Source organism: Chlorocebus sabaeus, chromosome 11 (assembly GCF_047675955.1).
Source record: "Chlorocebus sabaeus isolate Y175 chromosome 11, mChlSab1.0.hap1, whole genome shotgun sequence".
Taxonomy (NCBI): Eukaryota; Metazoa; Chordata; class Mammalia; order Primates; family Cercopithecidae; genus Chlorocebus; species Chlorocebus sabaeus.
In genome coordinates, this window is record NC_132914.1 from 68,731,689 (window position 1) to 68,748,547 (window position 16,859).

The 16,859-nt window shown below is 38.7% G+C and overlaps 1 protein-coding gene across 1 annotated transcript in view; it reads left to right on the forward strand.

The window, feature by feature from the left end:
* The window catches only part of LGR5 (leucine rich repeat containing G protein-coupled receptor 5), a 147,557-nt gene that overhangs the window by 53,905 nt on the left and 76,793 nt on the right, over positions 1-16,859 (forward strand). The window contains exon 2 of the mRNA XM_008004027.3: positions 12,944-13,015. Coding sequence (XP_008002218.1) covers positions 12,944-13,015 — 72 coding nt within the window. The remainder of the gene's footprint in view (positions 1-12,943; positions 13,016-16,859) is intronic.

The following is a 16,859-nucleotide window of genomic DNA, read 5'->3' on the forward strand; positions in this document are numbered from 1 at the left end:
ATTTTATTTATTGCACACAAGTCTTGAACAAATCTCCAACCTCATCCATTAGCTCTTTTAGCTAACAGAATTAGAGTATTATAGGGACTAGTACAAGAAGTTACAAGTATTTGTTTTATCAACTCCTCTACAATTGGTGAAAGTTCTTGGATTGCCTCTAACTTTAGAGGTAAATGGAGAAATTTAGGCAATGACTTAGAATGGTCTAGTTGGATATTTATAGGTTCAGGACTTGCAATTCTTTTCTGTCAGTAGAGGAGGAAGCCCACAGATATTGGGGAACTCTGGAAAGGTTGGGGTTGGTATAAGTTTGGCTTTCAACGTTATCAACTCCCATTTGTAAGAACAAAGCAGTTTAGGTTCAGGAGGATCAGAGACTTCTAGGGTTATTTCTCCTTCTGAAGAGAGCTTTATGTGTCTTCTCAGGTTAGAAAGCAAATCTCATCCCAATACCTTTACTGGAGAGGTGTCACATAGTAAGAAGGCATGCTTCTCTGAAACTAGTTCAGCATTTCAGCTGGTTTCATCATAGGAATTCTCTGAACTAGATTTGAAACCCCCACCACAGAAATATTTTTTTACTCCAAGATATTTGTTGGTTTATTAGGATGGGGTTTAAAGTCGATAAGGTAGTTCCATTATCTACCAACACTGTGTATACATGACTCCCCATTGATCTTGATCTGAGTTTCCTTAAAAACATAAGGGTGTTATAGGAAGTAACTTACCAGAGAATCCCTCAGAACCCCATTCATGTTAATTACTGTCTTGAGAGTCAAAGCGTTGGGAATTTTCTCTAACAGAGGAAGTTAGAGACTGATACTAGAGTGGACAATCTTTTTTTCCAATGGTCTGACTGTTTCTAATGATGGCAGACATCTTAAGGTACAGGATTTCTTTGTTCAGGACCTCTTGATTTTGAGTTATGATATGAATGAAGAGGCCCTCTTGGACTTTGCCCCTGTAGCTGTTGCAGCTGTAAACATAGAAGCCTTTGATATTTTTTCTTTCAGCGTTTCACCTTTTTCTTGTTCTAAAGTTCTCTAAAAATGTTCAACCATGATGACTAATTCAGCTGTATCAGTAACTTCCCATCCAATCTTTCATTTTTCAATCAGGTCACCAAGCTTTGGTCAGAGTCCATGGATGAATAAGGCTGTAAGAGCTATTTTAGTTTCAGCAGGAAATTTTCCCTGCTGTATTTTAAGACCAGAATATTTAACAAATCTAGCTTGTAATCAGAAACTAATTTCTTTCTTTTTCTTTGTATACATAGTTGAATAATGGACCAATCTTTTGTGGAAAGACAATAGGGATTATTTCCAGCAGTTTTTCAGCTGTTTTTCTGGCATCATTTTTACCATCCCTAGAAGTAACTATTGAAGAGTCAGCAGTCCTTTCCTCAGGCTTATCTCATCCTGCTCTTTTTATCCATTTGTGTACATCTCTGTGTCTTAATATTATGTGTATAAACTGATATAAATCAGGAAATCCAGGGTCATAGACTCCTATGAGGATTCTCAATTCCTCAGAAAATTTTTGTGAATTTTCTTTGCAATTTGGAAAATATTTTGCTATGGCTCTGAGTTCAGTTTTTGACCAAGGAGTAAAATTATTTATAAGAACCAAACCTGGGTATTCTGAGGGCCTAACTTTATGAGGCATTTACTTAACTTCCTTTCTCTCTTTGTTCTCCAGATAAAAACGTAATTCAGCAAAAGGTTTAGTAGGTTTAGGAGAAAGAGATGGTTTCACAAAGGAATTTGTGGATTTAGAATAATTAGGTAGAGAATAAAGGCAGGAAAAAAAGTCACATCAGTTACCACATAATTTCCTTACTTTTGCCTCGATTTATTGCTTAAGCTTTTCAGTTGTCTTATTTGATTTTAGTAAATAAGCTTTTTTTTTTTTTTTTTTTTTTTTGGAGACAGGGTCATGCTCTGTCACCTAAGCTGGAGTGCAGTGGTGCCATCACAACTCACTGAAGCGTTGACCTTCTAGACTCAAGTGATCCTCCCATCTCAGCCTATTGAGTGGCTGAGACCACAGGCGTGGGCCAGCTAATACTTTTTTTTTTTTTTTTTTTTTTTTGTAGAGACTAGGTCTCACTATGTTGCCCAGGCTGGTCTTGAACTCCTAGGCTCAAGCAATCCTCCCACTTAGGCCTCCCAAAGTGTTGAAATTACAGGCATGAACCACTGAGCCTGGCTTTAGTACAGAGTCTTTTAGAGAGGCAATTTTGGATCAGCTAGTTCTTTGTAAGCCTCTGTATACCAATCAAAAACTGCATGCCATTGTTTCTGAGGTATTTAGGATCCATTCTTTTCCATTATGTCCCATAAATGAACAATTTTATCTATATTAAAATTTCCCCATTGCGGCCACAGCAACTTCTAATTATTTCTTGTAGGCATATCCATTTTTCTAGAAAGGCACAAGTTTGGAGTCTGTAATTTCTAAACATAAAATTTGGTGGTGTTCCCAGCAGAGAAGTCCCAGACTCCTTAGATATTGACAAGCCCATAATATTCTGTCTTTTTAAAATTCTATCTACCTGAGGCTTCCAACTACAAACTCAGTCTAGTTCCTATTGAATACCCAGTTTAACCTCCAGATCCCAATCTGGATTCCAGATCTATTCTGTGCACTAGTGCACTAGACTGGACCCAGTCTAGTTTATGTCAAGCACTCAAATTTGATCTCTGGGTCCAACAGGGAATAAAATGATTCAGATAAACTTGGAGCGCTCAGGACTCAAATTGTGGAGCTTGAAATCTGAGAGGGACTTAACCAGGACCTCCAGATGCAGTGAGAAAGCAGTGAGCTCCATGGACTCAGCAGGTACCTTTTTCCTGGTTCCTTGATACACCCAGTGGCATGGTCCAAGGGTGGGTGGGGTGTCTCCTTTGAATCCCACTTCTGACACCAAACGTAAAGAAAATCTAAAGCATAGTAAAATTTTAGAGTTTATTTGCGTAAGAAGTAATTCATGAGTTGGTGAACACCAGACCAACAGAGGTTTCGCATTCCAATGCAGAACATCAGAGGCAAGAATTTACGGGAAGATGCAAAAGTAAAACAAAGAAATCTGATTGACTTACAGTTATCTTTTGGGGGGGGTACTTTTTTGGGAAGTTCTTAGTCACATAATTATATCTTAGTTGGCTGCTTCTGATTAACTAGAGTTAAGTTTAATTTCTGTTCAACATAAGCATTTACCAGAAATGACCCCAGTTAAGTTTAGCTTATATCTGCAGTGTGACCCCAGTCAGGTTCCACCTATATTTGCAATTTAAGCTAGATGAAGGTTACTTTTAAGCCCTAACTGGTTTTATTTGCTCAGAAAGTTTTCAGGCCTGGTCTCCATTTTAATTTTACTTTAACATATCTCATAACAATTTTCTGAACTAAATACTATTATCTCTATTTCACAGATGATGCAGATGAGGGAACTGAGGTACAAAGATGTTAAATAACTTGCTCAAGGTTACTTAGCTCAGAAATATCAAGGCCAGGACTCAAACTAAGGCAAAATATCTCCAGAATACACACTTTTAACTATTACACTATTAACTCTTTCAAAAGAATTCCTTTGAAACCCGAGGAGAAATAATATTAGAAAAAGAGAGTAATATTAGAAAAAGAAAGTTTACCAGCCTTTTCCTTACATATCAGTGTATAGTTTCACTTGTTACAGCAAGTATGTTTTACTTCTAATTCAAAGGTCATCAAATAAGATAAAACGTTCTGCTGGCACTTTGCAGAAAAAGGTATCCTGATGGTCAAAGTCATATGAAAGGATGCTCAGCTCTATGAAACATGAGGAAAATGCAAACTATAACCACAATGTGATATCGCTGTACATGCCAAAATGACTAAAATAAAAAAGAGAAAAAGGCCAGGCACGGTGGCTCACGCCTATAATCCTAGCACTTTGGGAGGCTGAGGTGGGCGGATCACAAGGTCAGGAGATCGAGACCATCCTGGCTAACATGGTGAAACCCAGGCTCTACCAAAAATACAAAAAATTAGCTGGGCATAGTGGCACGTGCCTGTAGTACCAGCTACTTGGGAGGCTGAGGCAGGAGAATGGCATGAAACTGGGAGGCGGAGGTTGCAGTAAGCTGAGATCAGGCCACTGCACTCCAGTCTGGGCAACAGAGCAAGACTCCATCTCAACAAAGAGAGAGAGAGAGATATGATACCAATTTTGGTGACAACAAACAGAAACTATTGGATATGAAATAACTGGTATTCTTATAGACTACTTGCAGGAGTATAAATTGATATAACCACTTTAGAAAACTATGTGGCAGTATCTATTAAAGCAGACATATGCATATACCAATACCCAGCAGTTCTACTCCTAGATATGTACCTAACAAATACGTACACTTATGAATGTTCAATAAATTTGTTTAAGAATATAGCAGTACTGTTCATAACAGTCACAAACTGAAAACAATCCAAATCTCCATGAACAGTTGAGTGGATACATAAATTGTGGTGTAATGATAAAATGAAACACTATATTGCATTAAGAAGGAATAAAGGGCCGGGCGCGGTGGCTCACGCCTGTAATCCCAGCACTTTGGGAGGCCAAGGCAGGCGGATCACGAGGTCAGGAGATAGAGATCATCCTGGCTAATACAGTAAAATCCCGTCTGTACTAAAACTACAAAAAATTAGCTGGGCGTGGTGTCGGGCGCCTGTCGTCCCAGCTACTCGGAGGCTGAGGCAAGAGAATGGCGTGAACCCGGGAGGCGGAGCTTGCAATGAACCGAGGGCGACAAAGCCAGACTCTGTCTCAAAAAAAAAAAAAAAAAAGAGAAGGAATAAAGGATTGCTAGGTGCAACATAAGGATAAATCTAACCAATATAATGAGTGAAGAAGCTAGACACAAAAATGTCTATAAGTGATTTCATTTATAGAAAGATTAAAGACAAGCAAAACTAATGTAAAGTGTTAGATGTCAGGAGAATAGTTACTTTTGGTGAGGAGCAATGAATGGAAGGGAACATGAGGAGGTTCTGAGGTGATGTCAATATTCTATTTATTGATTTGTGCTAGTTCATAAGGTGTGTTCATATTGTGAAAATTCATCAGGGGCCAGGCACGGTGGCATGCCTGTAATCCCAGTACTTTGGGAGGCCAAGGTGGGAGAATCAACTGAGCCAAGGAGTTCACGACCAGCCTGGGCAACACAGTGAGACCTCATCTCTACAAAATAAATAAATAAATAAATAAATAAATAGCCAAGTATGGTAGTGCAAACCTGTGGTTCCAGCTACTCGGGAGGCTGAGGTGGGAGGATAACTTGGACCCTGGAGGTTGAGGCTGCAGTAAGCCATGATCATGCCAGTGCACTACAGCCTGGGTGACAGAGTTAAACCTTGGTTGAAAGAAGAAAGAAAGAGAGAAAGAGAGGAGGTGAGGAAGGGAGGAAGGGAGGAAAGGAGGAAGGAAGGAAGGAAGGAAGGAAGGAAGGAAGGAAGGAAGGAAGGAGGAAGGAAGGAAAATTTATCAGGTTGGACACAGAATTTATGCATTTTCCTGTATATGTTATACTTCAATAAAAAAATATTCTTAAGGATACAGTGTTTTGGAGTTAAAAATGATAACATTTTTAAGGTACCTGGAAATAATACTATTCATACTATAATAAAATGCTACTCAAGCCTGCATCTTGCCTTTCGAGATTCACAAGAAGTATATTATCTCTAGAAGTATATTTGAAAAGTGATCGATTAAAAAGTGCTGGAATGTCTCCAGCCTAGATCCATTGTTATCAAAGGTATCTGGCAGAGAGCTAAATGCCACTGGATCTCCAAAGACAAATTTAAAATGATTGTACTTAGAAGAAATAGGAATTACACTGTGCTGCTAAAGAAGTAAATATTTGTCTTCCACTGTGGTGAGATTAAAGAAAGAGCATCGATTTTTTTTTGTTTGTTTCCTTAATTTTTTAAAATAGTAACACTATAAGAAAGGGCTTCCTTATTCACTGATTCAAATACCAAATCTCAACTATGGCTGAATTTTAAGATGATGAACAAAGTATCTACTTTAGTCATCTCCCTCACAACAAATCTATAGAAATGATAGGAAAGATACTTTAGAATAAGAACTTGAAGAAGGAGAAAAGAAGGGAGGAGCAGAAGGAAAAAGAGGAGGAGAAGCAGCAGTTAGTGGCACTTGGGCATGGGGGTAGAAGGGCACCTTTCAATGAATGAGAATCTTTGAGGAATCCCTAGGAAAGAAAACAAATAGGATCAACTGAAGAGGGAAACTTAATTACAAGCAAAAACAAACATTGTGAAAGGTGAGCAAAACACAAAGAGAGTTTGCTCCCAAGAGCATTTTATTTCAGAACAGTTCTATACCTCATGCTCTTAGAGGCAGTACAGCCATTTGTCCAGGCTGCTACAACAAATTAGCATAAACTGGGTGGTTTAAACAACAAAAACGTATATCTCACAGTTCTAGAGGCTGGGAAGTCCAAGATCAAGGTACCAGCAGATCCAGTGTCCTCTGGGGGTCAGCTCCCTCAGTTTTCAGTTGGCCAACTTCACACTGTATCCTTAACATGGTTCCATAGTGTAGTGGTTAGTGTAGTGGTTAGTGTAGTGGTTAGTGTAGTGGTTAGTGTAGTGGTTAGTGTAGTGGTTAGTGTAGTGGTTAGCATGTCTGCTTCACACACATTGTATCCTTAAATGGCATACAGCAGAGCTCTCTCATGTCTTTTATAAGGACACTAATCTCATCATGGGGGCTCCCCTTTCATCACCTAATTACCTCCCAAAGGCACCATCTCTGAATATCACCACTTTAGGGATTCAGGGCTTAGCATATGAATTTGGGGGAACACAAACATTCAGTCCATAGCACACAGTAATGTGCTGTAGTATGCTAAAGAGGAAGGGATCCATAAGGAAGGCTAATAAGGATGAAGGTATAGGTGTGGTAAGCAGGGGACAAAGAATATCCTTGGTGGTCCAAAGAATCCCAGTTATTTCCATGAAGTAAGAGGACAGGTGCCCCATAAGCATGATGGGGGTGGTCATTGATGAAGAGGTTCAAGGCAGCAGTTCCCATGGGAGTAAGCTGAGCAACAGCAAAGCACAGAATTGGGCACACAAAGACCATGAATTTATAGTCACAGATCTGCACATTTATGAGTTTTTTTTTTTTTTTTTTTTCTAGTAGCACTCAGTATCCTGGAATAATAACAGAGAAGATAAAGGAATTGTGGTGTTTTTCCAGAGCTGAGGTTTTTCCAGGAAAGTAAAACAAAAGACAGGGGCTAGGGAGTTGAGAGTGTTGGTGACATATGATCCAGGAGATCAACAGCCTAGGTTTTGGGGCTAAGATGAGTTTTGATACAGGAAGTATCAAAGGACTAGAGGTTGAAATAGAGAACAATGAAGATGGCAAGATAAGAGGTTGTGTCAGAATGACAAGGGTCTGTTGAACTAGATCTTGAATGGCCTTGGAAGAGACATGGGGGAGTGGTAATTTGGAAATGGAGAGGATAATGCATTCCAGGGAAGAGAACCACACGTGTAAAGACACATGCAAAGGGAAACGGTAAGAATTTCCATGTAACTAGATCACACATTGCATGGAGGAAAGTGGCATGAGATCAAGATGGAAACCCACATTAAGCCAGATTGTGAAGAGCCTATGGAGTTTGGGCGTCATTTCCTCCCAGAGGCAGGAGCCAGCAGTTCTGAGATAGCGCTGTGCTGTATGGCTACGGTTGGACAGGTTGTATCCTGCACAGAGGCTCCTTCATGGGGTCTAAACTCTAGGCTGAGCACTGCTTGCCAAGCCATTCACCCTGCTTGCTCTGTAGCTGTTACCTCAGGAGGAAGAGGATATTTTCTTTAATTCTTCAACCCCTCAGGAAAGGGAGTCCTCTTTTAATTCATCTACCTGAGGGGCTGCCTTTCTTTTTGGCTAGCAGTGGCTCTGTGTAGAGTGATGAGCAGACAGACTTCTCAGGGTGACTGCTCTGGCCATGGTGTAGAAGATGACCCAGAATGAGAAGACACTGGGTCTTCATGGAGAAGTAAACATGGAGAGCAGAACAGTTTTCAGCAGTACTGCCTTAGGCCTAACCAAGGCAACCAAGAAGAAAGAAGAGGGTCCAGATCCAGAAGCAAACTCTGTAGTGCAATTAACACCGGGGGCTTATGGACGTAGGATGGTGGGAAAGGGAAAAGTTAAAGATGACTCAGATATATTCTCCACTGTGTTCCTAGAATAAAACCTGACCACATTAATGCTCAATTAACATCTGTCAAATGAAAAAGAAATAGAGCTGCAAGTAACAAAAACATTTTTAAGGGAAAGATACTGTCTGCTGGGATGGAACCCACAGGAACTCATAAGAAACAGTACCTTTCATCATCGTAAGCTTCCTCAATTTCAAGTGAGTTGCAGAGGTCAGAGAACTGGCCTGAAAATTTAGGGTTACTCCAGGCAGTTGTTTTCAGTCCTGGCTGAGCATTCGAATCACCCGAAAAGCTTTTAAAAACTCCAGTGCCCACAGTGGATCAATTAACTCCAAAATCCTGGGGATAGAACCTAGACATCAGCATTTTTTAAGACAGAGGCTCACTCTGTTGCCCAGACTGAAATACAGTGGTGGGATCATGGCTCACTGCAGCCTCAACCTCCCAGGCTCAGGTGATCCTCCCATCTCAGCCTCCTGAGTAGCTGGGACTACAGGAACACACCACCACATCTAACTTATTATTTTTCTTTTTTCTTTTCTTTTTTTTTTTTTGTAGAGACAAGGTCTCCCTATATTGCCCAGACTGGTCTCAAACTCTTGGCCTTAAGCAATCCTCCCACCTCAGCCTCCCAAAGTGCTGGGATTACAGGTGTGAGCCACTGTGCCAGTCCAGATATCAACATTTTTTAAAGCTCCTGGGGTGGTTCCTATATATAACAACTGCTCTCATGGAATTTGCAATCTCTATTCTAGATTTCTAGATGTGATCAGTAGTATAGCATAGATAAGAGGTGGATCAGAGACAGAGCAGAATGGTTTAGCTTATTTGACCATCTTGTCACAGCAGAAATCAATCATCTATTTCTTACAAAATCCTTTTACATAGTGACCACTTCTTCAAAATTAATTTCTACATCTTGACAAAACATCAAGAAATTCATTATGTGGCTTCATTGATTTTTATGAAACTGAATCATGGGCAAGATGTGGTTTAAAAAAAAACAGAGCATTTAAAAATAATAACTTAAAGTGTAAATAATGCACAGGCTTGGAAATTATTTTAAGACCTCTCATTTTCTGCTAAGGTTATATGTGTACCAGGAGTCGAAAAGACCAAATGCTATAGAAAAATAAAAGGAACAGTTTAAAAATAATTTGAGGGTCAGAATGAAGATATTTTGCAAAAATTAGAAAGGTGGTACACAAAAATAAAGAAAGCAAAAGCAAAACAAAACAAAAAACCCTAAGGCCTAGACCTAGATTCTAGGCCTGGGCTTTCCCCCTAAATATTGCACTGAAACTTAGAGGCCACCTCACCTCACTGAGCCTCATTTTCCTCATCTATAATGAGCATTCTCACCTAGTGAGTTTCAGTCCTCTCTAGCAGCCAAACATTCTCTGATTCTATCATTGTTAAGTCAAAGATGAGCAGGCTAAAAGTAATTTAAGCCTCACCATTCTTGATATGAAGGCAAGAGGAGCATCACTTGCCAAAGAGAAGGACCCACACAGGCCACTGCTGTTTTTACTGATCCACAACAGATAAGAATTTCAGAGTGAAGTCTGGAAACTTTTGTAGTTATTTAACTATTTCTGTTAAATCACATAATAAAATATTGAGCCTTGTATTTTGTATATCTTTGTATTTTTATTTCACCTTTTTAGTAATCAATTTTTATTATAGTTTATAATAGTGTAAGTCCACAGCAAAATAGAAATTTTAAAACTTTCATCTTTCACCGTGTTTGGAATACACTAAGCTGGAGAACCATAATTACATTTTAACATCAATGCAAAAGTGCACATAGAAGGGAAAAGAGCAAATGCAGGCAAATTAATTTTTACCTTGCCCATTTTGAATTTTATTTTAGAGGCCCATTTCATTTGGTCTTAGATCATTGCTATTAAAAGTTATTTTTGGCAGGGTGCGGTGGCTCAAGCTTGTAATCCCAGCACTTTGGGAGGCTGAGATGGGTGGATCACAAGGTCAGGAGATCGAGACCATCCTGGCTAACACGGTGAAACCCCGTCTCTACTAAAAAAAAATACAAAAAACTAGGCAGGCGAGGTGGCGGGCGCCTGTAGTGCCAGCTACTCGGGAGGCTGAGGCAGGAGAATGGCATGAACCCAGGAGGCGAAGCTTGCAGTGAGCTGAGATCCGGCCACTGCACTCTAGCCTGGGCGACAGAGCGAGACTCTGTCTCAAAAAAAAAAAAAAAAAAAAAAAAGTTATTTCTGCTACAAGTTTATATAAACTGCTAGAGGCTTTTTAAAAGAAAACAGCCTGTATTAGAAAACAGGTGGTAAGGGGTTGTTTGGAGACGGAGTTTCGCTCTTGCTGCCCAGGCTGGAGTGCAATGGTACAACCTCAGCTCACTGCAACCTCTGCCTCCTGGGTTCAAGTGATTCTCTTGCCTCAGCCTCCCAAGTAGCTTAGGATTACACGTGCCCACCACCGTGCCCAGCTAATTTTTGTATTTTTAGTAGAGATGGGGTCTCACCATGTTAGCCAGGCTGGTCTCAAACTCCTGACCTCAGGTGATCCACCTGCCTCAGCCTCCCAAAGTGCTGGGATTATACGCATGAGCCACCATGCCCAGCCAAGTATTTTCCTTTTTGAGGAAAGAATTGTCACTCCCTTCTGATTGGAAATGGCTAATCATAGGGTTTCAAGCTATTAATATAGAGACACCCTTGCTTAAAAATAAGGAAGGCTGCATAATGAGGTTGGTTTTCCCAAGATTATGCAGCTAGTGAATGGGAAAGTCTAGGTTCCCACCCAAGACGCTCTTCTCAGGCTTGCCTGCACTTTCTCTGCTGCCCTAGTCTCCTCCGCCATAAGAAGTGTTCAGGTGGGAACCAGAGAGCGAATGCTTACATAAGCCTCACTTCCAAGTACTTGAAATAGGGTAACAAATATTAAAAATAATGTGGAATGCTTATGAATCACCTTAATATGTAAATGACCATGTTCTATTTAGAGCTTTCTGCAGATAGACAAGATCAATGTTTGTTCTGAAGTCATTTGCACATCACACAGAAAAATATGAGAGAAAATCTACGCTCTCCACACCATATGTCTTGATGTCAAGACTGGTTTGATCTGTGTTACCAATAGACATGGCCCAAAATCAAACCACCCTGATACTTTTAGGAAATAAGTAGGATATCAAATTTTAAAAAGTAATATTCCTGAGAAATATCAAGTCTTTGCAGAGATTCTATAATCAATGTGAGGAATCCAGAAACTGCATTGATCAGTTTAAAACATGCCTGTTCAGTGAACTTAATGACTGTGCTATTTCACAGGAATATTTGGGGAAAAAAAGAAATTGTTTATCAATTACTTGACTTCTTTATCTAGACAATGCCAGAAAAATCCAGACTTCTGAGTATGGACAATGCAAAAATTTGTAGTCTATACTTATGGCATTGTCTAGTTTTAGCTTAAGAACATAGCGTTTACTTGGCTTCATTATTTATTGTTCACTAACAGATAATAAAATTAATAGCAATTTCGGGGTGGTACCATACTCTGAAACAATTAATAAAATATTTCATCTTCTTTGCACATTATTGTGACTTTTTAAAGGCAAAGAGTGAATGATTCCTCAATTCTTAGCGTCACTGATGTAAAGTCAATATTTGATAAAGGAACCAAAATGTTGCGAATGGAATCAGCTGATTAGGTGCAATGCATGTGTCCACTTTAATAAAAGCAATAATTCAGGTTGAAAAGAACTTCATGATCTTTTCTCAAGATAAATTTTAATGCAGGCCTGGTTTGAGAATACAATGCCATAAGTTCTGAATCTTCAGGTTCGTGCAACAAGTCATTTCTTAAGTGACCTTTAGCTGAATACATAAAATCTGAGTTGGTGTTGATTAGAATCTGTCCAGCTGTCAGTCTTTTGGCCTCTGAGACACAGAGGGCATATACCCATGATGCTGTGGGGCTATGTAAGAGACAGTAAAGAAATGGGGGGGGGGAGAATAAAATGTAATTACACGGAGTTTCGTTTAAAACAAAAATTGATTGAGTTCTGCCTAAAGTGGCTTGTTGTTTCCTGTGCCAGGAACTACTGTGCAGGCCCAGCAGGAAGTGTGCTACAGAGCGGGATCACCTTACACCCTCGTTTTATGGTTCATTTCACTTATTTAATGCAATCTGAGAACCTGCAAAAGGAACATGTTAAAAGGAGGGAATAGGCTTTTTGTCTTGTTGTTTTGTTGTTGTTGTTTTTAAGTTTCTTTGAATCAAAACATTTGTTTTTACAAGATGCTTAAAGTCCCAGAGAAACAGGACTTCTAGAGTTGCGCGATGAAGACATTTCTCTTTGTCACACAATTTAAAGCAAGACACAAAGTTGAGTTATGTCTAGAGTTGAGTTATGTCTGTTTCCTTTGCTGTCCACTCACATAATTTTAAACATAAAGAATAACAACCATGCCCATGAATGGCCTAAATCATTTTGAATTTCATGTAAGTTCCTTCTACGGTCTCTAATTTGATAGAGAGCCCATGATGTTGCCGGGAATGTTGGAGAAAAGGAATATATTTAAGATGTAGAATAGCGATTCATTTGTCAAGCAGAGGAATGAGTTCATTTTACTGTATTGTTTGGAAATGTGTGAATTGAACAGCTGAATTTCCTTGTGGTGGCATTCGCTGCTCCTCACACGCTGTCTATTTTCCCCTCCAGAGACCTCAGTATGAACAACATCAGTCAGCTGCTCCCGAATCCCCTGCCCAGCCTCCGGTTCCTGGAGGAGTTGTAAGTATCACTGTAGTCTTGATGCATCCAGTCAACACTGGGCACATTCTTGTGTTTGTCTCTCATACTTACTGTGGGAACCAGAAAAAACAAGGCAGAAAACCTGTCAGCACCAACAGTTTCGGAACATGAGGAAACACTTAGTTGGGAGGGGGCAAAAATAGAATTGCTTATGATTCTGGAAATCAACTTATAAAAGAGTTTACCATAAGGCTACAACTTTCTAAGGTGAGACTGAGCCAAACAAATTAAAATTTTAAAACAAAGCCTGTTTAAAAGAACTGGATAGCTCTTTGGAAATAGTTAAGCAGCAGGATATTAAAAGTTTGAATACTGGTTCATGTTTATTAAAATCGCAAGTAAAGCTATAATCAAAACCAAAAACTGCTGCTTGGTTCGGCTTGTGACGGGGAGAATTGAGTCCACATTTGTATAGCACCAAAACTTCTTGTCCTAATCACTTTTAATTACTATTTCCCTACTTTTAAATGTAGCTTCCCCCAAGGCTTCAGTAGAAAAATGTGAAATCCACAGAAGATTTAAAACTGGGCTCTTCCAAACACTAAAAATAAAAACTAAAAAAGGAGGAAGCTAAAATTAGTTAACGATGCACAGAGGAATTTTGATTAAGTCTAGTAACCACTTTTCACAAGATGAAACAGAACTGTATAAATCAAAAATCTGCATTTAAAAATTCACTTGATCCTCTTACGCTTTTGAATGATGGGGATAAGGAGGTGATACCCAATCACAGCCCTGGTGTAGAACGTTTGGCACCATCAGTTGAGTCAGTCCTCTGACTGTTGATTAAAGGAATTGTTTAGGTAACGACCTCTTCTGAAAATATTTTCTTTATAAATCCTGAAGTCAGAGTCTAATTTGGGGGGCAATTTAAATTATTAATGCACCCCAGAATCCACCATGGGAAGTGGAAAGAATGTTTCATCATAACCAAATTACACTACATTAATCATTTTCTCAAAAGAATAAGAGGATAACATATTGAAATTTCTCCCCTCCGGAGTTTTATCTGTATTTATTTTTGACGGCATTATATTTTATGAAATGCTGTTGTTTTACTACTGAAATCAGTTGCATGTGATCAAATTGATATCAAGGGTTATGGTAGGGAATCTTAGATTTCCAGATTGTACAGCAAGTTTTTATCATTCAGGGAATGGATTTTCACTCTAGGTCCTAGGCCTTTTTTTTTTTTTTTTCCATCTTCTCTTTTGTCTCAGGACATTTCCATCGCTAGGATTTAACCTTCATAGGAGCTGGAACAATGTCTGTCTTAGTCATGGCTGGTACATAATAAATAATCTGTAAATTTTTAATGAATGAACTAATGAGAAAGCAAAATATGTAAAAGGAGTTTCTTTTACATGTTAACTGCCGAAGAAAAAAGTAACAGATTTTCACTGACATTAGTCAACACTTTTAAACATTATTTTAAATAATTTCCAAACATCAGAATTTTAAAAAATTATATCTGCCTTGTTCTCCCTATACTGCCACAATTAATATACAATAGTTAGCCCTGCTTACCCACCATATTTCTAAGGTATGCCCTTCCTATCCTTTTCCCTTTAATTCCCTTATAATATCCTATGGCAAAATGCTTCCCTTCTCCCCCAACACACACCTCAACTTTAGACCACAAGCTGAATCAATAAATAATTCACTTCCCTAAGGACTTTGTTTAATAGATTTCCTCCTTCAGTGACCCAACTCATTCAAAATAACTCCTCTTTCTTCATGAGGTGAATATTAATTCTGTTCCAAGGCCAGCTTTTAAAAAGATAGTTGAAAAAAAATCACAAAAAGAGCAATGGTGTTTGGGGAGAGAACTACCATTTGAAAATGCTACTACTAATACTTTTCTGCATTGTCTTATTTTTATCTCTCTGGAAACTTCATCAAGTATCTTGACCATAGAATCACAGAATTTCAGAAATAAAGGAGACACTTTAAAGACTATTCATTCCATTGCCTCATTCTGCTCTGGAATTCTTTCTGCTAAGCCAGCTGACTTGCTGAATTTAAAATCAAGACTGGTTTTCCATATATAATTCTGTGCTGCACCTAACTGATGTCTTAAAGACATCGTTATTCATTTAACGGCAAAAGTAGTTAGTATTTACAAAACCTGGAAAAATGATCAACTCTTCTTGATTTATTCCTTTGTTCCCAAAGCTAAATTTAGGGGTTTGGGGAGGTTCTATGATTTTTTGTTTAAAACAAAAAATCCTTTAACAGAACATTTTTATTATGCTGTTGATTGTTTCTGGTAGACATATGCTTAAGTCTATATTCTCTTTTAGGCTATATGATCTTCAAAAATAATAATATAAGTGTAATAACAACAATAATAGCTTACTCTGTGCCAATCACTGTTGAAAGTGCTTTACACACATCATTTCAGTGAATTATAACCCCATAAAGGTAGATATTATTATTCCCAGTTAACAGATAAGAAAACTTAAATACAGAGAAAATAAGGAACTTGCCCAACATAATGGAGTTGGTATGTATCAGAGCTAAGATTCAAACCTAGGTCAAAGCTAAGATTCAAAATAACTTTCAAAGCCATGCTTAGAAAGTGGAGGGAGGTTTGGAATTGTGCATGGTTTATTTGTGCTTTTCTTTTCTCCAGTAGCACCTAGCACTGTGATTTCACAGTAGTTTGCATAGTGGAATACTTTTAAATGCTCTATAAACTGAGTTGTGTAATGATCAGTGTGTATATACGTGTCTGTGCATGTGTCTGGGAATGAGAAAGAAAGCAATAAAGAGCTGTCTTCCCAGAAGGAAGAGATTGGATATTCAGGTTATTAATCTATGACTATTATATACTATATATGAAAAAAGTATCATCAGAACTTTCAGGTGTAGAATTTCACCAATCTAGCATTGTTCAATAGGTCCAAAAGAGTCTTAGATTGTATTTTGTACATGTAAGTACATATACTTAAGCACCATGTTTATATAGCATAGCATATATTTTACTTGAACTAATAAACAACCACCCATACAGCTAAATAGAGATGTTAACTCTCTGTCTCTCTTTCTCTCTCTGTGTGTGTGTGTGTGTGTGTGTGTGTTATGACAATTAGGACACTGTATGAAAGTGTTAAGTCTTTCATTCAGCTTATTCAGCTCATTTTTGTGCTTTATCTCTTTATACATTAAATATGAAACTGCCGCTGATACTATCAATAATATTAAGAAACCCCCCACCATAAAACTCTGTCTTTAAAAATCACTATCAACCGGGCACGGTGGTTCACGCTTGTAATCCCAGCGCTTTGGGAGGCCGAGGCGGGTGGATCACAAGGTCAGGAGATTGAAACCATCCTGGCCAACATGGTGAAACTCACCTCTACTAAAATACAAAAAAAAAAAAAAAAAAAATTAGCTGGGCGTAGTGGCAGGCACCTGTAGTCCCAGCTACTCAGGAGGCTGAGGCAGGGGAATCGCTTGAACCCAGGAGGCGGAGCTTGCAGTGAGCCGAGATTGGGCCATTGCACTCCAGTCTGGCGTCAGAGCAAGACTCTGTCTGAAAAAATAAAAAATAAAAATAAATCACTATTAATAAAGCCACATTACCACTCTTCCCCTTAGCTCTAATTACCTGATACATCATTTCCCTCATTTAATGCCTTTAACTGTATTGTAAACTGTGTAGATAGCCATGGTTCATCTCTCATCCATGGCTAAGCCTTAACAAAGGTGTCACAGTTCAAAATCCTGTAAGAATCAATAAAGTGCTAGAGGTATCCACTGACTTAATATTTAAAAATGCATATAACTCAGCCGGGTGCGGTGGCTCACACCTGTAATC